At 45.1% G+C, this 24,825-nt stretch overlaps 1 protein-coding gene across 1 annotated transcript in view; it reads right to left on the reverse strand.

Moving 5' to 3' along the window:
* Window positions 1-24,825, reverse strand: part of PLXND1 (plexin D1) — a 116,735-nt gene that overhangs the window by 24,698 nt on the left and 67,212 nt on the right. Inside the window, exons 16-25 of the mRNA XM_030206049.1 lie at window positions 24,355-24,525; window positions 22,605-22,695; window positions 20,609-20,884; window positions 18,890-19,042; window positions 15,377-15,491; window positions 13,160-13,267; window positions 11,983-12,095; window positions 10,094-10,201; window positions 7,998-8,128; window positions 6,642-6,840 (exon numbers count right to left, since the gene is read on the reverse strand). Coding sequence (XP_030061909.1) covers window positions 6,642-6,840; window positions 7,998-8,128; window positions 10,094-10,201; window positions 11,983-12,095; window positions 13,160-13,267; window positions 15,377-15,491; window positions 18,890-19,042; window positions 20,609-20,884; window positions 22,605-22,695; window positions 24,355-24,525 — 1,465 coding nt within the window. The remainder of the gene's footprint in view (window positions 1-6,641; window positions 6,841-7,997; window positions 8,129-10,093; window positions 10,202-11,982; window positions 12,096-13,159; window positions 13,268-15,376; window positions 15,492-18,889; window positions 19,043-20,608; window positions 20,885-22,604; window positions 22,696-24,354; window positions 24,526-24,825) is intronic.

The raw sequence follows: 24,825 nt of genomic DNA on the forward strand, positions 1-24,825 counted from the left end.
TTCTTCAGTTTTATAAACACCATCTCCCTAAAGCAGAGCCTCACTAAGAGGTAGTTAGGAGCAAGCTCTTAGTAGATGAACCAACAGAGAACATTTAATCCCTTGTGAACGGAAGGACTAAAAGGCATGACAGATGACACTGCTTGATCTCCTGGCACAGATATAAAGAATGGGAATTGTATGTCTTACCACTAATGGATTTCAGCTTTTGACACCCTGCCTCCCCCTCTCCAATATATTACATTTATTTCCTTAGCCCTAATCTCCTTTCCTCTGCAGACCTCCATTCTCTCTTCCCACTCTTGATGTACCTCTAATTCCAGTCCCAGTCCTCCCCCTCTACATACCTCCAATTTTCCCTCTGTGTACCTCTACCTGTTCCACCTCCACCACATACCTCCAGTTTTATTCTCTTTCCCATCCCCTGGTGTATCTTCAATTCCAGTCTCCCCTCCAGTTTCATTCTCTTCCCTCTTCTCTGAAGCATGTTTAACTCCAGTCCCCTCTCCACCACATACCTCCAATTTCATTCTCTTTTCCCTCCCCTGGTGTATCTTCAATTCCAGTCACTCCCTTCAACACATACTTCCAGTTTCATTCTGTTTCCTGTTTAATTCCAGTTCCCCCTCCACTATATACCTCCAATTTTATTCTCTTTCCCATCCCCTGGTGTACCTTCACTTCCAGTCTCTGCCTTCCAATCAAAATAAATATATGTACCCCTTGATTTGCGGTGAACATCGGGGCAGGTTATTTTAAGTATTTTTTAGGAATGGTTTGTGAGCTTAGGGCTGGGACCAGCAAGCTGGGAAGCCAAAAGGCACTGCAGATCCACTCATTCATCACACTCCTTTCTCTGAACAAGGTAGTCCAGGCCAGAGATAAGCAATGGCTTCTGGACTTTTCCTCTAGGAATTTGTCCAAATCTTTCTTAATCCCACCTACATTAAATGCTTTTACCACAACCTATGACGATGAGTTTCAGAGCTTATTACTTTTCTCACTTGGTATAAACCAGTGAAAACTGATTAAAGGTAACTAAAGAAAAGGAACTCCTGACCTGGTGTCAAACAGGCACAGGGATACACTGGATGAAATTTCCTGACATTACTGCAAAGTATGTTGTACATATGTGGACTGGAGGAGTGGCCTAGTGGTTAACGCACACATCTTGACATCCAGAGGTGGCTGGTTCAAATCTCACTGCTGCTTCTTGTGATCTTGGGCAAGTCACTTAACCCTCCATACAAACTTAGATTGTGAGTCCCTCTGGGGACTGAGAAATACCCAGTGTGCCTGGATGTAACTCTCCTTGAGCTACTAGTGAAAAGGTGTGAGCAAAATCTAAATACATAAAGAAAATATACTGAAAATTTCTGTACGGATACTGATGCAGGGGTAGGTAAGAGGAAGGATTTACTCTGGCTCAGTGGGGCTTTGAAGGTGAAGAGAAAAGCAGGATGGTTCAGGAACAAAGCCCACCTTCATTTGGTCTGTGAGAGACTGTGGATCAGACAGCATATACAGGGCCGGTCCTAGGGTCTCTGGCGCCCCCCTGCAGACTATGAGTTGGCGCGTGCGCCCCCCCCCCCCCCGCATATTCTTTCTCTCTTCTCCCACCCTGCCCCTGTCCAGTGGTTCTCCTTTGCCCCCATCCCCCTCCCATTTATGGCCACCTGCCCGCCCTCTTCTCCCCCCAACATCTCCCTTTTTCTTCTTGCCACACTGCATGGTTTAAGTCTTTTTTAAATTACCTCCGTCCCAGCAGCCGCGTCATTTGAAAGCCCAGCCCCATCTCTAGCCTTCCCTCCCTTCGTGAGTTCGTTCCCTCAGAGTCCCGCCCTTGAGGAAATGACATCAAAAGGCGGGACTCTGCGGAATGAACTCATGAAGGGAGGGAAGGCTAGAGACAGGGCAGGGCTTTCAAATGACGTGGCTGCTGGGACAGAGGTAAATTAAAGATTTAAAGCCCCAAGGGCGATGCGGTATGGCAGCGCAGCGCCGCAGCGGTGCCCTTGAAGGCAGGCGCCCCCTTGCAGTGCTTACCCCGCTTACTGGGTTTGACTGGCCCTGAGCACATAAAACCTATCAGAGGTCAAATGAAATTTCAGTATAGCAACAAAGGCTGCCCTGGCTCAAAGTAGCAAATTGTAGTTTTTAGAATTGATCCATTTTATTCTGTTTTAGTCCAAGCTGAGCTGGTTTATCCCTATATAATTAGTCGCCTTTTCACTATTTCACAATCAAAGCCACCTATCAACCTGCTAATTTCCCAAGTAGACCCCTTAAGAGTTTGCAGCCGGCCTGCTGCTCAGCCACTTGTGAATGTGAGATACACTGTCCACTTTGGAGAGATTTTAATAAGCTGATTGAATGATGTATATGTGGACAGGAGGCAGAGCTGACGCCTTGGTGACTGGTATTACTGCTGACAAGCTTTACATTTCTGTTAATTCAGCCCCTTTTCTGCTCCTCTCCTGGAAGTTCTATTTAGAGCCTTATCTGTATCCAATGCCTGACATTCTCTGTTTTTTCCTGCTGTGGAGATTACTAAATCTCAGAACGTAACATTCAGCAGCTATTCCTGCAGAATTACCGCATGTGCTCGGCGTCTCAGCCTTTTCATCTTTTCTTTCGCCTGTGAGATCAGGAAACTGGGGGAAGAGAAGGCAGGAAGCTTCTCAGAACAATAGGCGCAGAGTAAAGGGCTGCTTTTGGAATGAAGAGCAAACCTCAAACTTGCCTGGTTTGGGGAAATGGGAGCTGGCAAAGATCAACAGTGATTAAGCAAAAACAAATTTAGAGCAAGCGAAAAGCTGCTGATGGACTAGAGTCTTTCCCTCTTCTGCATTTGTACAATCACATGCCTGCTTAAACTTCTTGTGGGCAGTGAAATTATACCCACCCACCCACATATTAACAACATAAGCCTTGCCATACTGGGACAGACGGAAGATCCATCAAGTCCAGTGTTCAGTTTCCAATAGTGGCCAATCCAGGTCACAAGTATCTGGCAAGATCCAAAACAGTAAAAGAGATTTTATGCTGCTTATCCTAGAAATAAGCAGTGGATTTTCCCAAGTCCATCTTAATAACGACTTATGGAATTTTCTTTAGGAAATTATCCAAACCTTTTTAAAACTCTGCTAAGTTAACTACTTTTACCACATTCTCTAGCAATGTATTCCAGAGTTTAATTAAACACCGAGAGAAGAAATATTTTCTCTGGTTTGCTTTAAATTTACTACTTAGTACCTTCATTGTATGTCCCCTAGTTCTAGTATTTTTGGGAAGAGTAAACAAGTGATTCACTCCACTCAGTATTTTATTGACCTGTATCATATCTCCCCTCAGCTGTCTCTTCTCCAAGCTGAAGAGCCTTAGCCGCTTTAGCCTTTCCTCATAGAGAAGTCATCCCATCCCCTTTTTCATCACTCTTCTCTGTACTTTTTCTAATTTCGTTATATCTTTTTTGAGATGCAGTGACCAGAATTGAGACTGGGAGACTGGGCATCAAATGGAAATGACGTTTAATGTGAGCAAGTGCAAACTGATATATGTGGGAAAGAGGAACCCAAACTATAACTATGTGATGCAAGGTTTTGTACTAGGAGTCACACTGACCAGGAAAGGGATCTAGGTGTCATCATTGATGATACATTTAAACCCTCTGCTCAGTATGCAGCTGCAGCTAAGAGAGCAAATAGAATGTTAGGTATTATTAGGAAAGGAATGGAAAACAGCGGAGGAAAAAGCAGACAGAGGTGATTGTACTGTGCAGTATTGTGGAACTGTTACCTTATTGTCTATTCTGTTCCTTTCTTTCGTTTATAATTTTGATAATTGTAAACCACGTAGATGACTTCGATACACAGCATGTCAAGTATAAATAAACTTGAAACTTGATTTTTCTCTCTCTGACACAGATGCTATCTGAATATTTAATAGAGTACTAAGGGAACAGTTGGTATTTTTAACTCACAGACTTTGCACCAGCGTTCAAAGTGGAAGTCTCTGCATATTCATGGGGTAAAAAGCTCCTGAGCTCATTCACAACTGCATTTGGTGCAGGTTGGGGTTTGCAGGCAATGCATACACAGAAATGCACACACTTTTCCCACCTAGACGTAAGGACGGCACCTTCTCTCAGACCAGCGAAAAGTCTGCACAGACTTTAAGCCACTCGGAGAAGGTGATTTTCAAACAGCTAAGTACTGCCGGTAAATTGCTATTTACTCATGTAGATGGTTTTCAAAATTTCTTCTCACAGTACAGTGCCAGACCTGTCCAATAAAACTGTACTGAATGAACTTATTTCATTGATAAGGGACTGCCCTTGCTGAGGTTATTTCACACATGTTCAAATGTACTAAAACAGAGCCATATCCTCTGAAGCCACTGCAAATGTATTAACAAAATGATTGCACAAAGACAGCAACAGAATACTCAAGGCCACACTGCACACGTGGTCTCAAATTATTATTGTATTAAGAGAGGGACATACAGTGGGGGAAATAAGTATTTGATCCCTTGCTGATTTTGTAAGTTTGCCCACTGACAAAGACATGAGCAGCCCATAATTGAAGGGTAGGTTATTGGTAACAGTGAGAGATAGCACATCACAAATTAAATCCGGAAAATCACATTGTGGAAAGTATATGAATTTATTTGCATTCTGCAGAGGGAAATAAGTATTTGATCCCCCACCAACCAGTAAGAGATCTGGCCCCTACAGACCAGGTAGATGCTCCAAATCAACTCGTTACCTGCATGACAGACAGCTGTCGGCAATGGTCACCTGTATGAAAGACACCTGTCCACAGACTCAGTGAATCAGTCAGACTCTAACCTCTACAAAATGGCCAAGAGCAAGGAGCTGTCTAAGGATGTCAGGGACAAGATCATACACCTGCACAAGGCTGGAATGGGCTACAAAACCATCAGTAAGACGCTGGGCGAGAAGGAGACAACTGTTGGTGCCATAGTAAGAAAATGGAAGAAGTACAAAATGACTGTCAATCGACGAAGATCTGGGGCTCCACGCAAAATCTCACCTCGTGGGGTATCCTTGATCATGAGGAAGGTTAGAAATCAGCCTACAACTACAAGGGGGGAACTTGTCAATGATCTCAAGGCAGCTGGGACCACTGTCACCACGAAAACCATTGGTAACACATTACGACATAACGGATTGCAATCCTGCAGTGCCCGCAAGGTCCCCCTGCTCCGGAAGGCACATGTGACGGCCCGTCTGAAGTTTGCCAGTGAACACCTGGATGATGCCGAGAGTGATTGGGAGAAGGTGCTGTGGTCAGATGAGACAAAAATTGAGCTCTTTGGCATGAACTCAACTCGCCGTGTTTGGAGGAAGAGAAATGCTGCCTATGACTCAAAGAACACCGTCCTCACTGTCAAGCATGGAGGTGGAAATGTTATGTTTTGGGGGTGTTTCTCTGCTAAGGGCACAGGACTACTTCACCGCATCAATGGGAGAATGGATGGGGCCATGTACCGTACAATTCTGAGTGACAACCTCCTTCCCTCCGCCAGGGCCTTAAAAATGGGTCGTGGCTGGGTCTTCCAGCACGACAATGACCCAAAACATACAGCCAAGGCAACAAAGGAGTGGCTCAGGAAGAAGCACATTAGGGTCATGGAGTGGCCTAGCCAGTCACCAGACCTTAATCCCATTGAAAACTTATGGAGGGAGCTGAAGCTGCGAGTTGCCAAGCGACAGCCCAGAACTCTTAATGATTTAGAGATGATCTGCAAAGAGGAGTGGACCAAAATTCCTCCTGACATGTGTGCAAACCTCATCATCAACTACAGAAGACGTCTGACCGCTGTGCTTGCCAACAAGGGTTTTGCCACCAAGTATTAGGTCTTGTTTGCCAGAGGGATTAAATACTTATTTCCCTCTGCAGAATGCAAATAAATTCATATACTTTCCACAATGTGATTTTCCGGATTTAATTTGTGATGTGCTATCTCTCACTGTTACCAATAACCTACCCTTCAATTATGGGCTGCTCATGTCTTTGTCAGTGGGCAAACTTACAAAATCAGCAAGGGATCAAATACTTATTTCCCCCACTGTATGCTCCGAGGTCACTGCACAGTCATTCACATATTATTATACTGAAACAGGAACACGTACTCAGGGGCGTAGCCAGACATTCAATTTTGGGTGGGCCTGGGCCCAAGGTGGGTGGACAGAAGAACCCTCCTCCCCCACCCTACATATCAGTCTCTCCTTCTCTCACCTGCATCTATCTGGTCTCTCGACTCCCCCCCTCCTTTTAAACAGCAGATCCTTGCTGGCAGCAAGCAGTGACTGATACACACTGCTCGTGTTGACCCCACAATCTTCCCTTTGACGTACTCCATCCTAGTCAGAAACAGGAAGTCGTGTCAGAGGCAAGGCTGTGGGGCTGGCATGAGCAGGGTGTATTAGTCGCAGCTCACTGCCGGCACAGATCTGCTATTTAAAAGGTATGCAGAAGGCAGAGGTGTTGGGAGTTTTCTGCTGACAGGACTAGGGGATCCCCTGCCAGCCACATCATGTGTAGGGTAGGTCTGAACCCAAGGAGGGTCACTGTTCCAATGTTCACACATTATTGTACTGAGATGGGGACACATACTCTGAGGTCACTGTACATGCAGATGGACATCCAGTTGGTCAGCATCTTCTCCACCACAGACTCGGTTCTCCGAAGCATCAGCTTAGGATTCTTAGAGGCAGAGGCATCTATGAGGTCAACCAAAAGGTCCTTCATGATGCCAGTGTAGTATTCCAGCTTCCCATGTAAGGCAATGGTCAGCAAGGAGGCCAGGTTACACCTGAGGGTAAAGAAAGCAGTGAAACTGGATTTATGATATTACAGGTAGAGGTAACAATATCCCACTGATGGGCCTGACTCTTCATCTCAACGCTACAGGTTCTGAGACCTTTATGGGACTAAGATTAGAATAATTCATAAGAACATAAGAGTAGCCATACTGGGCCAGACCAATGGTCCATGTAGCCCAGCATCTAGCCCAGTACCCTGCTTCCAACAGTCCAGGTCACAAGTACCTGGCAGAAACCCAATGAGTAGCAACATTGCATGCTCAAAGAAGTTCTTAGTGCAGGAGTTTTCTGGATCACTTTTTTTGAGGGGGAGGGGGGAGGGTAGGAGATGTGGGGCCTGACAGGTTATTTATCTTTTCTGGGCCCAGGAGTTTCCTCCTGTTCCTTGGGATTTCCAGCTTAATCTGCATGTGCCTCTTCTGAGTTGTGGTTCCATTCACAGCTACCAGAGTTGGTTATCTCCTCACTGTTACATTGCAATACAACACATTTATTGTGTTCCACATTTACTAGATTTCTGGTTCATTGCAGATTACAGCAAAAAAGACAGTCAATCATTAGTTAATTCCAAATGTTAGTATCAGGTTAGATATCCAGCACTGACTCTCTCTCCCATCCAGCTCAGTTATCACAGTGATGCTCTTCAGCTGGGAGCAACAGGCCACAAAGAGAAGAAGTCAGGTTTAGGAAATGAACCCAGCAGTTGGCAACACTAAGTCACCAACTTTGACCTGGATTGGCCAGTGCTGGAGGCAGGATACTGGGCTAGATGGCCCATCGGATTGCCCCAGTGTGGCTGTTCTTATGTCACTTCTTGTTAGCTGTAAATTAAGTTCTACCCTAAACCCTATAAGAACACTGTCCCACTTACTGTGGTAAAAAAAACAGGTGGAGTTAGGTCACTGGAGGAAGAAGTCAAGTGAGGATTTCTACTTTTAAATCTCTGTGGATACCGTAGCACATTTGTTGCAATTTTTTGCAGAGCAAAGGAGACAAAGTACCCACATTCCTCTGCTGGTGGAACACTGCAGGGTGTGTGCAATCTCTGACAATGAGCTCGCAGGCTCCTGCGTGCAATGTACAAAGCACTGCAGGCGGTGTGGGATTTACCTTCTTCTTGGGTTGCGAGACACCTCAGAGAACTCACCTGTCCCGAATGGCAAAGTCCTTCTGGTGCTCCAGAGTGTGGACGAAGGTGATCAAGAAGTGTTTGTTACTGAGCAGAGTGGAGAATAATGCGATTCCTTCCTCCATGTTACATCTGCAGTTTTCAGGAATCTAAAGGAAGTAATTAAACAAGGAAGGAGATCAGCCCTTCTAAATACTCACAGGGAGAATCATATTTTGTGAATTTCTCTTAATGTAGACACTGCTAAAAGTTCTGCCTGGCCAGCAGAACCAGAACTTTCAGCGCTATACCAGAGACAGAAAACAATTTTTAACTTTCTCTAACCCCAACAGTTTCTAGAACAAGGGGCTGAATCTTCATGCCTGATTGACAAGGTTGGAGGATCCATCCCTTGGAGGGAAAAAAGGCTAATTTAAATACCCAACCCCAGGGGCATAGCCAGACAACAGATTTTGGGTGGGCCTAGGCAAGAAGTGATTGGGCACTAAGTGTTAGTGTTCTCCCTTGTCTCAACCACCACCAAATAAAATACCTCAGCTGGTGGGGAAATGCTTTTTTCCCACCTTGGCAGTCTGCAGCAGGCATGCGCTGAAAACAGAGCATGCGCAGGTGCCAGTATCGTGGAGAGTAGTGTTTTTGTTGCCATCAGGGGGAAGTCTTCAGCTGGCCGAGCTTGGGATCCCCACCAGCTACTGCTAGACCCCGGCCCAACAAGGCCCACCTGTGGCTACGCCACTGCCCAACCCAAGGGGAGGGTCATGGTCTTTGATTTGTTCCACGGCCACAGCAACATTGTGGAAGGGTCTAGAAAATATTTAACCTCTCAACTGGAGCATTTTTTGGCCTCTTAAGGGAAAAGGCTTGTGACTCGCATAGTCTTACAACTCAAAGTATGAGACGTGGGATTCAGCCTCAGAGACTTTACAGCTGCTGAACCATTTCAGGAATAGCGGTAGGGGGATCCCTGTCCTCCACCACCAACTGTGTGGAGCAGAACAAAGGAAAGAAAGAATGAAGTGTTACATAGCTGGAGAAGTACAACCATGGAGGTAAAACCCTCCATACCAAACATCCCTCTGGGGAAGAAAACTGTGACTTATAGAAGAGAAGCGTGACAAAGAGCATTAAAGAGAACTAAAAAGTGTAACTACTACTATGTCTTGTGAGTTTATTGATTGCTCCTGGAGAACACTGCCTAGATATGTATTCATGACTGATAGCATATCAAATAAAGTAAACCATGAACCAAATAGCCTCACTGAGCTGATGTTTCCAACCTTGAAGTCAACTGTTCACAGTTTGGAATAAATATAGCTTCTGTGTAGACCTAAAGAAGTATGTGGAGGGTCTTGTAGTCCTGGCTCTGACCTTCAAAAATCAGTTGAAAAACACTTTAAATAACCTGCCCTGATGCTCACCGGGCAATCAGGGGTTACATTAGGAAAATTTCTGGTTCCACTGGACCTACTGCTTACAACAATGCCCTAATGGTAGCTGCTTGGTCCCCACTACCAGTTAAAGTACCCCATGCTATTCACACCCTCCTCAAAGAAGGGGAAGTGCTTAGGTCTAGGAAGGGAGAGTGCATGTGGGCATTATGGGTCTATATCCACCTGCAATAAAGTGGGTGTTAATTTATGCACTTTCTAAGCATCCACCATCCCCCCTGCTGGCTGGATTTTCAAATGGAAACCTTGTGTGAGCTTTCTCTTGCAGTCCAGTGTTTAAATCTATTTATTTAATACATTTATAGCTTTCCTATCCAAACATCTAAGTGGAGCACAATGAAACACTCATAAAAACACATAAAACATTACAAGACGACATGGCAGTAGAATATGCAAACTCTCAATACCCCCCCCCCCCAAAAAAAATCCTGAAAGCCCTCCCCTCAAGAAAATGCCTTACAAAACAACCAGGTTTTCAACTGCTTCTTAAACTTGGACACAGAAGAAAGCTGGCACATGGCCACAGGAAGAGCATTCCACAGGCGTGGGCCAGCAATGTGGTTGAATGTGATGCACTGATGAATTCACATCTAGCCATAAGTATTGTGTTTCCACATCTCTCAGCTGCTTCACGGTGTTTGTTTATAACAGATCTGGATTACTTACGTTCCAATCTCCCAGGAGCAATGGGTGAGTTTCTGGCGCTGGACACCCCACCTGGAAATTGAAGTGCTGGGACGGCAGTACATACTTCTCCTCGTTAAGTGAGGAACACTATACAAGAAAAGAGATACTGTATTGAGTTCCAGTAGACCCAGGTCAAGGCTTCATAAGCAAATACTCCAGATGCAGAAGCATCAGCAAATGTTTACAAAACAGAGACCACCAGTCAGAAGGGGAAGAAATACGATTTGTCAAATCCAGGATCTCGGATCTTTTACTCCTGATGAATAAGTTCTGAATAGATTGTGTGTGTCAGAGGAGTCTAAGAGGTAGAAAAGGAGAGAATGAAAAGCCTCCCCCTGTTGCCTAAACAATGACCAGGTCCCTTTTCAATAGACAAAGAGAAATTGAAAGTGTTTTCTACTTGAAAGCATTAAATAATTGTTGGGTCTGAAGAATGATGTAACTCTAAAACACTGTCGTCTGATCAAGCCAAGAATATCTCTGATTAACAGTAGCCCATATGGCATCTACTGACAGCTGTGGTAGAGCAACTTGAGGTGACTGTGTCCTTGCTAGTGCAGGAATAAGTAGGTTACAGGAAAAATGGAGGGGGTGGGAGTAGGAAGGCTGAAGCTGCACCAGTGAACCAAAGTGAAAACAGTGAGTTGATAGTCAAAGCAGTTGCGTACCTAGTTTAGTTGTCACCCAGGGCCCCCCCCCCCCCCGGTGTGTCATACCCCTCTGAGGCATGTCACCCCCTGAGGCGTGTCACCCCGAGGCACAACACCCCCCCCCTCCCAAAAGCACATTAACCTCACCACCTTTCCTGCTAGCATTAGGTCAGTGTTGCCAGATGGAAAAAATTTGTCACGCCCAAAGCCAGCCCAAAACCAGCCCAAAACCGCACAAAGTCAATTTGCATGTGAATGACATCATTAATAAATATTAATGAGGCCATTTGCATACAAATGATGTCATTAAGCCCGCCTCTGTGGGTCTTCTACTGGCCGCGGCTGTGGGAAAACCAGCCAACCAGCGGCCAGCGGCTGCAGGGAAAAAAACGTGGTGGGCAAAAAAAAACGCCGTCGGGGCTTAAAAAACCCACCCAAAATCCCGCAACCCACACGCGGCATGAAAAAGCCGCAGCGGCTCGCGGAAAGGAGCCCAATTGGGCAAGAAACCCGCAGCCCTGGCAGTCACATGGCTGTCGGCTCTGCCCAGTCCCCTGTCCCGGAACAGGAAGTAACATCAGAGGGGGCAGGGGACCGGCAGAGCCGACAGCCATGTGACTGCTCCATGCACCCCCCTGCTGTCTGCATCCGGGGCGGACCACCCCCCACTGCCCCGCCATTGGTACGCTACTGAGTCAAAGCAATTTAGACATTCAGAAAAGTCTCCTGGCTGGTTAAATCACTTGTGCAAGAATATCTTCTAATATTTAGCAGCACCACTAAACTGAAAGCTGGTTATTTTATGGGTGGTCCAGGTTCAGGGCCGGAGTTGCAGTTAAGCAGCAATATTCAGCCCTTAACCCCCTAAGTTAAGCAGCCATGTCACACCGCATAAAAGACAGTCCTATCTTTATATGGTGTTGCTTAGACAGTTTAGTAAATTAACACTTAACTGGCCGCACACATCAGGATATTCTGTGCCAGTGCCCGGACATGGTCTGGCATTGACTATCCTGGAATAACACTGGCTGTGGCTGCCAGATGAATATCCACCTCAGCATTGATGAGTTTTGCCTTGAATGAAGCCTCCTGTTCGTTTGTTCACTCATCTTCTGAGGTTTCTAACACTCGGCCATTGAGGACACAAGAGTCCGACGGACTGTTCCAAGCATATGGCAGACTGGGTGACCAGCGAAAGATAAACAGATGGTCTCATACCTTAGGGAAGAACGTTCGTGTGACAAAGTGCTTGTACTCCAGGAAGGGGATCCCCTGACTGCGGTTTAACTCCTTGGTCAGATCTGTCATATCTGTCTGTAGCTCAGCAAAACCTAAACCAAAACAGGGCACAGGGTGAACGTGAGCAAAGGCATCTAAGAGAAACCCAAAACATGTAGTGTTACCATCTGTTCTTTCTATTACTGCCAGCTGCTTCTGTTGCGCTCCGGGACCTAAGCAGCCAACAGCTTGCCTATGAGTCTGGATCATTTACCTCTATCTTCTCATCTGTGCAAGACAAAAGTACCACAAGCAAAGAGCCAGGTCAAGGCTTCTCAGACCTGTCCTGGGGACCTCACTGCCAGTTGGGATTTCAGGATATTCTTAAACATTCCATACACTGAAGAACCTGACTCATCTTCAGATCATGTACCTTCTCATTCATTAGCACATTGTCTCTATTGTCTTTGCCTCATAACCTATGACCCTGTGTTTTCTCAAAAACTAGGCAGGGTTAAAACCTTGAAATAATATGGTCTTAGGGGAAACTATGGTTCTGAGGCAGACTTTGTTCTAAGAAATATTAAACACATGTCCCATGATTACAAGGACACCAAAAAATCCACTGAACTTTCCACATGAGTTGAAATGTTAATCTCTCCATTATGTAGACTGTATAGTCAAGTCTGAAGAAATTAAATTGAAAGAGTTGAAAAAATGGCATCCCCCCATTTCTCAAGGGCCACAGACTGGGTGAGTGTTTAGGCTATGTCTAATGAATATGTATAGCGGCCTGATGAGCAGTGCTGGAACCTTCAGTTCCTCTACTAGAATTTAAGGAGTTCTGACCTTCTGGAACAGGCATTGTGCCTTCCTTCCTGACTGACAGGTTGGGAGGACAAACCCCTCAAAGGGAACACTGGGCTCATATACAGACACGACCCGGGGGAGATCTTTTGTCTTTGGTTCATATACATGGCTACTGCACCTAAAACAAGGGGACCAGAATCCCAGGTACAAAATGGGTAACTCATTGCAAATTTTTTAATTTTCTAGAGCACCAATGCTTTCCTGTTCTACCAACCACAGAGGCCTTACAGCAGGTTGTGATGATCAGTAACTTAGCTCTTCTCTCTCTCTCTGTTCTTCCCAGTGTTTTCATTTTATACTTAGTTACCTTTACGGATTTCCTCACGGATCTGGGATTCCATTTCTTCCATCTGCAAAAGTGTTTTCTGCCAGTAACGTTCTGCTCTGCGGCTCTTAGTGCAAAACACAAACAGACCTAGGAAAGGAAAAACAGGCATGACAGTAGACCAAACACAAGTTACTAACCTGGTACTACTCTTTCCAAACTGACGCATGTCCTGAGACATCAAACCTGTTGAGTCACTAATGAGTTAAGGGTTCTAGATCTTCTACCCTGCTAAGTCACTGGAGGGAGGCACCTCAGACCTTCCAGTTTCTTCAGTCATTAATAAAAGGACACTCCTTTGACCTTGTTGATTCACTAATGAGGAAGTGTCCCAGATTATCCAACCTGTACTGTGAGGGAATGAAGGCCTTCCAGCCTGTTTCTCACTAATGAGAAGGAGTTCCAGATTATACAACTCATAATATGAGGGAATGAAGGCCTTTCAGCCTGTTTCTCACTATTGAGAGGGAGTTTCAGGTTATCCAACCTGTATTGTGAGGGAATGAAGGCCTTCCAGCCTGTTTCTCATTACTACTACTACTTATCATTTCTATAGCGCTACTAGACGTACACAGCGCTGTACACTTGAACATGAAGAGACAGTCCCTGCTCAACAGAATTTACAATCTGAGATGGAGTTCCAGATTATACAACTCATGAGGGAATGAAGGCCTTCCAGCCTCTTTCTGACTAAAGAGAGGGAGTTTCAGATTATCGAACCTGTAATATGAGGAAATGAAGGCCTTCCAGCCTCTTTCTGACTAAAGAGAGGGAGTTTCAGATTATCGAACCTGTACTGTGAGAGAATGAAGGCCTTCCAGCCTCTTTCTCACTAATGAGAAGGAGTTCTATATTTTTCAAGATCTTGCAACCTGATAATTCACTAATGGTGACAAATTCCTAAATTAATATGAAAACAGGAAGCCCCAATTTGACAGTGTTCTGAGTCACTAATGAAAAGGAGATTTCAGCTCATCCAGTCCTTCAGTGAGAACGTACAGAAAACAGTGACTTCTTAAAACAAGCCTATCTTTCAGAAAGATGTGTCCCTGGAATGCCTGCCAGTGCAGAAAAATGCAATTTATCAATCAGGAGACATGTTTCTGATCCAAACAGGAACCTAAGAAATTCTGTACACATAAATTGCTCCTTTTTTTTCTCAATTGTGTTCAAGCCTAATTTTTATTGCAAGAATGCAATATTCTGAGACACAAGCATAGATGCAATATTTCAAAATGATTGGAGATACCAAAGATAATACAAATTACCCCTCTGGACACAATGGAGGAGCTTGCTCAATATTGGGGTGCTTAGCACGCACTGCATCCCCAGAACTGGACCGGACTTGTTTTTTTTTAAATCATGGCCTGATACAGATACAAATTGTCACTGTGTGTGAATACTTTTTATGATCCCACTCCTATCCTGCACCACCCCTTGCTATTTCAGTATCTCGAGCTGCCCCTGAACAGCTCTGCCAAGCAGCTCACTCTCACTCTGCATAACCTGTTGCTATTCTAGTACCCAGAACCCCCCAATACAGCTCTGCCAAGCATCTCACTGCTGCCCTGCATCACCTCTCACTATTCCATTACTGCATGTGCACCTCATTCCTGCCCAGCATCACTCCCCACTATTTCATTCCTCAGATCCTCACCTATAACACTGCACATTCACCTCACTCCTGTCCAGCATCTCTCCCCACTATTCCATTACTCAGATCCTTACATATAACACTGCATGTGTACCTCACTCCTGTCCAGCATCTCTCCCCACTATTCCATTACTCAGATCCTTACATATAACACTGAACGTGTACCTCACTCCTGTCCAGCATCTCTCCCCGCTATTCCATTACTCAGATCCTTACATATAACACTGAACGTGTACCTCACTCCTGTCCAGCATCTCTCCCTGCTACCTCAGTTCTGAGCCACACACACAGTTCTGACAATGACTTTCAATATGGACCTGCAGAACCATTTGCATCTCCTCTTTTAAACTAGGCAACGGTTTTAAGATATAAGACTGAACTGAGACCAGTAATGCATTTCCTTTTGGGGTCTAGAATAAGATTTGAGCCCATGACCCACAGAGGTGAGGGGTTTGTACACCAGTCAGGCAGGCTACACCGTATCTCCTTTCCTCTTCCACTCTACTATGGAGCTGTGCGTAAAATATTGAACAAGATTATCTTACCTACAACAGACAAAAGTAACAAGATACTACATGTCACTGTGGGGGCAATAATAGCTGTTTCGCCCCCTGCCAGGTGCAGCATTGTGATGGTTTGGTTGTATTTCCCGACTTGGATCTAAGGAAAAATGGGAAATAAAAGTTTAACTGTGAGCAGATACAGGGGCATAGAGCAAACCCATGTAAAATACCAGCACGCTTATTTTCAAAAGAGAAGGACGCCCATCTTTTGACGCAAATCGGGAGATGGGCGTCCTTCTCGCAAGGTCGTCCAAATCGGCATAATTGAAAGCCGATTTTTTTACACCCTCGACTGCTTTCCATCGCGGGGACAACCAAAGTTCATGGGGGTGTGTTGGCAGGGTAGCGAAGGCAGGACTGGGGCGTGATTAGGAGATGGTCGTCCTCGGCCGATAATAGAAAAAAGAAGGGCATCCCTGACGAGCACTTGGCCGACTTTACTTGGTCCATTTTTTTTCACAACCAAGCCTCAAAAAGGTGCCCGAACTGACCAAATGACCACCGGAGGGAATCGGGGATGACCTCCCTTTACTCCCCCCAGTGGTCACTAACCCCCTCCCACCATAAAAAACAAGTTTAAAAATACATTTTTGCCAGCCTCTATGCCAGCTTCAAATGCCATACTCGGGTACATCGCAGTAGTATACAGGTACCTGGAGCCGTTGTAGTGGGTGCAGTGTACTTCAGGCAGGTGGACCTGGGGGGGGGGGGGGTTGGGGGACTCAGCACCCAAGGTAAGGGAGCTATGCACCTGGAAGTAATTTCTGAAGTCCACTGCAGTGCCCCCTAGGGTGCCCGGTTGGTGTCCTGGCATGTCAGGGGGACCAGTGCACAACAAATGCTGGCTCCTCTCATGACCAAAGGGCTTGGATTTGGACATTTTTGAGATAGACGTCTTTGGTTTCCATTATCGCCGAAAACCGAGGACGACCATCTGAAAAACGACCTAAGGACGACCATCTCTAAGGTCAACCTAAATGTCAAGATTTGGGAGTCCCCGACCGTATTATCGAAACAAAAGATGGACGTCCATCTTGTTTCGACAATACGCATTGCCCCGCCCCTTTGCGGCACCATCCTTAGAGATGGGCACCCTTAGAGATGGTCATCCCATTTTCAAAAATGCCCCTCCAGGTGTCCTAGTTAATTTTATTTAATTAAAACAAGTCAGCAAAAGCTAGAACTGAAGTCATTCATGTGTTTAGCTTTACTGGCTGTTAACATGAGCAATTTCCTCTAACCACATATGTATCAAAGGTTTCCCACCATGCATGGCTGACGTGGGAGTTTTTCAACTGTAAACAGCTGGCTGGTGCCATTGTATTACTGTTACCACCCAAGGTAATCAGAGGTTTGGGTCTCGTCATGGTGGTTTAACCCTTCCCCACAGCCTTGTGGTTCTTGCCACTTGGCACCCTATGACAGCAAGGTTAAGCTAGAAAAGACTGAAGCTGGCTGTTTTCACAGAACATCAAGGTTGGCAGGATATGTTATATAGCAGCATTGTGAACTGGGTTGAGGCCGATCCAGTCCTGGCTTTACCCCATTTGCAGTTCTGATTTCCCCACTGCGTTCCCCAAGAAAAGCAAGATTACAAGTCCCAGGACTGGAACAACTCTGTTGGGCGAATCTGGATCCAGTTGGCAACCTTACTTTATAGCAACAATACCTATGAGCTGATTGTAACCAAGTTCAAAATGAGTCACTGACAGAACAAATTTAGTCAAGACTTTTATCGAAAGAAAGAGAGGAATGAAAGTCCCAATCAGGCAGGAGGGAGACTTTAGGCCAGTCCTGGATTTCTGACAACCTCATTCTGGTGCATTATGGTACCTGGAGCCCTAACTTCAAGGGATAGAATCAGGGACTACAAATCCCATCAGGGACTACAAATCCCATCAGGGACTACAAATCCCACACTGTTTTAGGATGTAACTTTAAATCCAGGACTGGCCAAAAAGTATCCTCACTGGAACTGGGTTACTTGGTAGCTGTGATGCTGTCACAGGCAGTTTGCCTAGAGCAGTGGTTCCCAAGTCCAGTCCTGGAGTACCCCTTGCCCATCAGGTTTTCAGCATATCCACAATGAATATGCATGAAAGAGGTCTGCATATAATGGAGGCACTGTATGCAATCCAAGTTCATGCATATTCATTGTCGATATCCTGAAAATCTGACTGGCTGGGGTGCCTCCGGACCTGGTTTGGGAACCACTGGTCTGTACAAGAAGGGCTGTTCTAGTGAGTAGCTCAGGGATTCTCACCCCAGTCCTCAGGGTACACCCAGCCAGTCAGGCTTTCAGGATATCCATAATGAATATACAGGAGATCGATTTGCATGCACCACCTCCATTTTATGCAAATCGATCTTTCATTGTGGGTATCCAGAAAACCTGACCGGCTGGGTGTGTCGCAAGGAATGGGATGAGAAAAACTGGAGTAGCTAACGAGAAATCCAGAATAAGTGGGGATTTCATGTCAACCCAAGTCAACTAAACAGAATGATCCAGCACTGGCTTTGCAACACTACATATATAGATCTGTACTTAAGTTTTTCCCCATTGATTTCATTAAGAAAATCAAAATTACAAATCAGCGCATGCAGTAGGGCAAAACCACAGCTGAATCAGCCCTTGCATGAGAATCCAACCCTAAAAATAATCCAGAACAAAGCAGAATCAAATTAGCAGCTGCCAAGGCTGTAAGAATAAAATCCAAGTACGAAGCAAAGAGCCCGGGACAGATTTCCCTTCTCAAAATGCTACTTCCACCTCCCAGCTCATACCAGGAGCAAAATGCTCATCACACATGATCAGCATTTGCTAATGCTGAAGACTGTCACAGACCACCAGTTCCTTTTTCACAAGCTTTGTGGGTCTCATTCAGCAAAGTGCAGAGGACCAGAATTTGGGTCTCTCTCCTTTATCACAGCAGAATGCTACAGGATAGTCTTTCCAGAATTGTTTTATTAAATAAGCAATTTCTTGCATGTGCTGGGCACAAGTTAGGCACTGCACTCTGTCAGTAATGTATCGTCAGGTTAGTTTTTATTCTCTTGCCTCTGAACTGTACATTAGCTTGTAGCCTGTAAAAAGAACGTCTTTTTAGAGGGAGTTTTTTTTTATAGTGAAGGACGTCCATAGGCACAGCTCGTCTTTTTTTTTTTATATATATAGTGAAGGACGTCCATAAAGGCTGTCCTTGGCGTGCGCAGAGCAGCCAGCATAACGCTTGGCTGCTCTGCGCATGCTCGACCGGCCGATCGGCCGACTGTTTAACGATGGAATAGAGAATGCAAGTGAGCTACAACGAGCAGCTCATTTGCATTCCCTTTCCTTAATGCATGCCCGTTCCTTACCGATTCGCTAAGGGAATCGGTAAGGGAAGGGCTCTAACGATTGATTAGTGCATCTAGCCCTCTGTCAGTAACACCACAGATTAAGTACTGAATCCTATCAGTAATGTCACACGTTAGGTATTGTGATGTTTTACTTACCGTCACAGGCAAAGTTCTCTCAGATGTGCTCAGTGACTCATTCACTGTGCAGTGGATCACTTTGTCAACCACAATAAAATTCATTTCACAGGAAATCAGACCAATTTTAATTTGGTATTCTTCCAGCTTCAGTCCCAGCATGTCAGGCTCTTTCTAATAACAAGAAATAAATATGAAATGTGGAGTTGATCCTGATGTGGTAATGTGACTGCCTTACAATGAGGGGGCTACTGGGAGGTGACAGTCTTATAATGCCATCTTACTATTGTTGCAAGCCAAAAAACAGTGGCAGGATGAAGAAGAGCACTGGGGTAACCTGCAAGGAGTAGCCATGACACGAGCCAGACTTCAGTCAGCATGGAAAGACTGGACGTGTGGGTTATTAGCAAGCTTGGTAATAAGAAATAGAAGGGAACTGGGTGTTGGATTTAATTCTGGCCTTGTAAAAACCATAGAGAAAGATGAGAAGGCCTGAAATCTGCTCCCAGTGGAGTCCAGCACTCTAATAAATTGTGACACCCTCTGGTTTGTATGGAGGTTAATGCTAGGAGAAAAGGGGTTGAAAGTTTAGGTGGAAGACATGGCCTGGCCGGAATAAAAGCATAGGGGATGGGGAAAGGGGACAGGATTTGATATAATGAAAGCAGTTTACATATTATATACAGGGAAAGGGATGGGATTTGATTTAATGAAAGGGAAAGGGGATGGGATTTGATATACCACCTTTCTGTGGTTACAATCAAAGCACTTTACATATTATATCAAAAGAAAAAAAGCAGATCAAAAAAGACAATAAAATAGAACAGAAGGGTAACAGAAGAAGTGGTTTATTACAAGTTGCCCGACGTGGCCACGTTTCGCCCTCAGGCTGCGTCAGGGGTAAAAAAAACTAATAGGGGTAAAAAGCAAAGTGAACCCCTAAAAGTAGTCATACAACCACCTTACATAAGTGCTTCCCAAGCTTACTCAGCAAACTTCACAATGCTATGTTGACTGAGGGCGAAACGTGGCCACGTCGGGTAACTTGTAATAAACCACTTCTTCTGTTACCCTTCTGTTCTATTTTTTTGTCTTTTTTGATCTGCTTTTTTTCTTTTGATTTGCTATTTCTGTGGCAGATCTTTGCCTTTTTTTGTTTCTGTCTGCTTTACATATTATATGCATGGACTTATTTTATACCTGGGACATAGGTGGACTAGACATGTACCCAGGGCTCAAAAACTTAGGAGGGTCTTTCAGAGAAGTGGTAACTCAGTAGCTCCCAAGATTTTTGCCCTGGTGTGCCAATGGCTGGCACAAAAAAGAGTTGGGAGGGAGGGAGGGAGGAGGAGGTTGGGGGGGGGGGGGGAGGTGGGAAATTGTCTGTGTCTCAGGGGACTTCCTATTTCTTTCCTTTGCCAAATCTCAAACATTTTACATTCCACAGCAAATTCTCTCTTTCTATGTCCCAGAAAAAGCTGTAGAATAGTCATATCCAGCACAATAACCGGAAAACAGAAATTCCCTGGAATGTGCTGTGGAAGAGACCCCATGAGGAATGGACCCTTGGTACCTTTAATAAATAAAGCTCAGCAGTACGCCACAAGGTTTTCAGGCATTTTCAGTACGGCAAAAGGTTTCATGACATCTATATTTAAAGCTTTAGGTTTTGTGATGTGTTTTTCTGTGGTCGCCCTCTCCCTCCCCAGAACTTTACTATCTACAGTGCAGGTGTCTTACGTGTATTGGTAGTGTAAGCGGCTCTCCAGGGTGGTGCTTGATTGATTTCTCCTTGTTAGCTGTGAAAAACTGGGGGTCTGGGTGGTAGTCGAGGCTAAACATGCTGCTATGCATTGGCTCTTCAGCAGGCAGCAGATCTTCAGGGTCAGGCCTGGGGTCCATGTAGACAATGTCATTGATGTAGAAGTCCACCAGAGCTGACTTAGTCCCTAAAGGGCTGTTGTAGACCGCTGGAGATGGGCAGGAAATCATAGCAGGACTGAGAACAGCACAATTCTGCAAAGAAAGAGAAGAGAAAATGTAAAAGGAACAGTAAAGACACGGTGAGAGAGAGAGAGAGAGAGAGAGAGAGAGAGAGAGACAGGATGAGGTTGGAGATTGTATGAGAATGTGAGAGAGCGAGAGACATGTGAGACAGGATGAGACTGGGACAGCTGCATGTGTAACAACATGGAGTGATATCTTTCAGGAAGACATAGAGCACAGAATAATAATCTATAAATCAATCTCAAAAGAATAAGAAATCTAGAACTACAGGACTTATGCAGTGCAGTACAGTGGCGATAAGTTCAGACTGGCCGATATTCAGAAGAACTGATACGTTCACTGGTAGCTGGGGAATGAATGGATAACTTCAGCTGTGTTTTTAGGAATGATATGACAGTACTGGCTGCAAATCAAGCTGAAAGCCCTGATACTATCCATATAATATGGGGGGGGGGGGCTTTTAAGTGATGTTCAGCTGTATCTGGTTATGTGTTTAGTTTATGTCTGCTAGAGCGGGAAGACTGACTGTGTTGTACATACAATTCAGCGTTGCCACTTGAACGTATAATGGCAGTAAATAAATGCATTAATTTGAGTGAATTTGATTGCCAGGCTGCTCCAAAGACCTTAGAATCTAAGTGGGTGCCTGAGCAGTGGGAGATTGAAGGTGACTAGAAGTGTTAGTGACAGAAGCGAGACGTGAAGCCCGGCCTCCCTGGTTCTCAGCCCATTGCTCTAACCACTTCCTCTCCACATCAGTGATAAATACCAAGCAGATGTTAGAAAGTGACACATAAAACCCTCTTTCTCAGTGTGCCTTTGGAATAAAGTGTCAGGGAACGCTAGATATGTATCCCAAAGTAATAACCCTGAAAAGACAGCACAGAAGAAGAATTTGTTAAACACACGGGGTGCAGTATTTAAAGGGGCTGGCCAGTGTCTACACAGTTAAGTGTCATCACTTCCCTGTATGTCTGACTGGTGACCGGGCCGGTGTTTATATGTTTAAGCCTAACTCTGAACTTATAACATATCCATCTACCCTGGATTCTATACAGCGTGACTTAAGTTGCGTGTGCAAATACGGTCATATTCTGGATTTCTGCACTGATTATTGCCAATTAACAAGCAATTTTTTTACATTAATTGGCACTGATTAGAATTTACGCACACAACTGTCTGCGCATTCTGTAATGTGATGTGCATAAATTCTTAGTCGCATAGTTGAAAGGGGGTGTGGAATGGGCGGGTCACGGGCATTTCTAAGATCTATGTGCGCTGTTATAGAATACACCAATCCAGGCCTAATTTAAGTGTTTTACTTGGTGTAACTGCCTGCCACTAAATTTAATCGTGTGGATGTGCACTTGGCGCATTCTATAAACCGTGTGGAAATTAATAAGGCATATTCTATAAACTACATGTAAATTTAAGCGTACTTTATAGAATACACCTAGGCATATTTTTTTCAGTGTTGATTTTTTTTTAGGAGCGATATACAGAATCTAGTTCTTAGTGGCTGAAGATCATCACAGCTAAATATATAAACACAATTGCTGCCTTTGCCCTATATCAGAGCCCTTTATGTTAGGGATTAGATTGTGGCACCCGTGAAAGCGCCAATGTAAAATTAACAGTTCGCTGAAGACGTAGATAAGAAAACAGAATAATGATAGGATGAGGGTCAGTTTTTCTTTCAATGCCCCAGCTAAGTGAGGAAGAGACTCACTGTTTGCTCCTTGCCAATTCTATGAACCACCATCGACACGTTCTGAATCATGTCAAACCCCTCGCCTTTAAGGGTGATGATCCTTCCACCACTGAAAGAGGACCGGGAGAAAATGGAGAGACACTGACGTTAGCAAACTCAGAGGTAATGGGAAGACACCATGTATCCCCATAGCTGGACAGGAGCAGGGGGAGGGGTAAGATCACAGCTCTGGGAATTGTACAGAAAAAAAAGGGAGGGGTCAATCTCAAAAGGTTGCTTACAATTTGCTGATGGGATGCAGTTCACTAAGCGCAGATTTGTAACAGCAACTGCGCATGGAATACTGACTTATATCGCATTTATGCCCCAACCCTAGGCGGAGAATGAATACAGCTAGGCACATAACGACACCTCTGACCTGCCTGTGCCCCCTGCATTCACACACTCTGGGTTATCGAATACTGACTGTGCAGCAACTGCTAATTACTTTCAATCAGCGCCAATTAAGGCTGATTATTGTCAGTAATTGGTTGTTAATGGCAGTCAACAGCTCATTTGGTTAAGTCTTTAGTAGCTCTGAGTCAGAGCCTGGTGTGCAGGGTTTGTTTGTTTTTTTGTTCTCATTGCTCTCTCGAGAGCATCGCTGTCCTCTTTCCTATATTTAATGGAGCTCCTTTCCTACATGATTTTATGTTTTTAGCTTTACGTACACTGCTTAGATTCTGCTTGGTTGGAATTGGTGGTATATCAAGTTTTTAATAAACAATAGCTAATTAAGTTACATGTGTAACTGACCCTAGTCTGCAAATTGCAAGTGCAGCTTTGTGCAACAGTCACAGAATTAGGGGAAATGAGTTTAAGGTAAGCGTAAACATTTATCTCACTGATGAGTGGTTGAAATGCCACCACTTACATCAATGATTGGCCCACCCATCTGATGCAACTCAAAGAGTTCTGTCCAGTTCTGGCTGCTGGACCTCCTTCCCAGTGCACTGTGGGATTTGTAGTTCTATTTCTCTCATTTGCAAACCAGTACATTATGTTTTGCAACTCATCAAAAAGCCAAGTCTACCAAAACTCTTCATCTAAAAACTGCAGCACATCAACTTCAGTTAGTAAGGGGCTCTTTCACTAAGGTGCAATGGCGTACCAAGGGGGGGGCGGTGGGGGTGGTCCGCCCCGGGTGCACGCTGCTGGGGGGTGCCGCGGCGCGCACCTGCTCCTCCGAGTTTGCTAAACTTCGTTCGTTCGCTGCAGCTCCCTCTGCCCTGGAACAGGTTACTTCCTGTTCCAGGGCAGAGGGAGCTGCAGCAAACAAATGAAGTTTAGCGAACTCGGAGGAGCAGGTGCGCGCCGCGGCACCCCCCCCAGCGGCGTGCACCTGGGGGGGGTGTCATTTCGCCGGAGGGGGGGAGGTGTCATCTAGCGGGGGGGGGGGGGGCGCTCCGCCCCGGGTGCCATCCAGGCCAGGAACGCCACTGCTAAGGTGCGCTCATGTTTTTGGCGTGCGCTAAACGTTAGAAACGCCAATGCATTCCTATGGGCATCTCTAACGTTTAGCGTGCCCACAATTTTAGAGCTCACTAAAAATGTGAGCGTGCCTTAGTAAAAGACGCCCTAGGTGTCAGAAGAACTCCAGTGGTCTAGGACTTCTGACATTGCCTCTCTAATGCTGAAGGTAGGGATTAGTGGGTACAGAACTAGGACACTGAATAGTGCTGGCCCTGAGTACTTCAGAGAAGATCGCAGACAGACGCACAGGTTTTACCTAACTAAACTGCTTGTAGGTGTGATGCTGTAGATGACGGGGTTTTTCCGATAGCTGAAGGTGAGGTTGTTACCAATACAAGACTGTCTGTCAAGCTGGACACAGACGTGCACAGCTTCAGAAGTAAAGGTTACAGCTGGCATGGTGCATTTAATGGTGCTGGCCTGGCGCCTGCAAAAAAGAACAGACCATGTTAGACAACATCAAGGGTAAAGCCTATTCCCCTTCCCTTTCTTCCCCTTGGCTTTCTTTCTATCGCTGACTTTTCTATCCTAGTAATGTCTGTAGTGCCTTTTCCAAATCTCTTTTTACACCGTTATGATGCTATATTTCTTTTAGCGGAATATCAAACAAAAGCAACCTGAACCTGAAGACTTTTTACAAGAGGTCGACCAAACAATTTTGTGTCTTCAATGAAGTTTGGAGGTAGGGCATTAACCTCCCCCCCAACCCCAAACCCCCACCCCATAT

Source organism: Microcaecilia unicolor, chromosome 6 (assembly GCF_901765095.1).
Source record: "Microcaecilia unicolor chromosome 6, aMicUni1.1, whole genome shotgun sequence".
Lineage (NCBI taxonomy): Eukaryota > Metazoa > Chordata > Amphibia > Gymnophiona > Siphonopidae > Microcaecilia > Microcaecilia unicolor.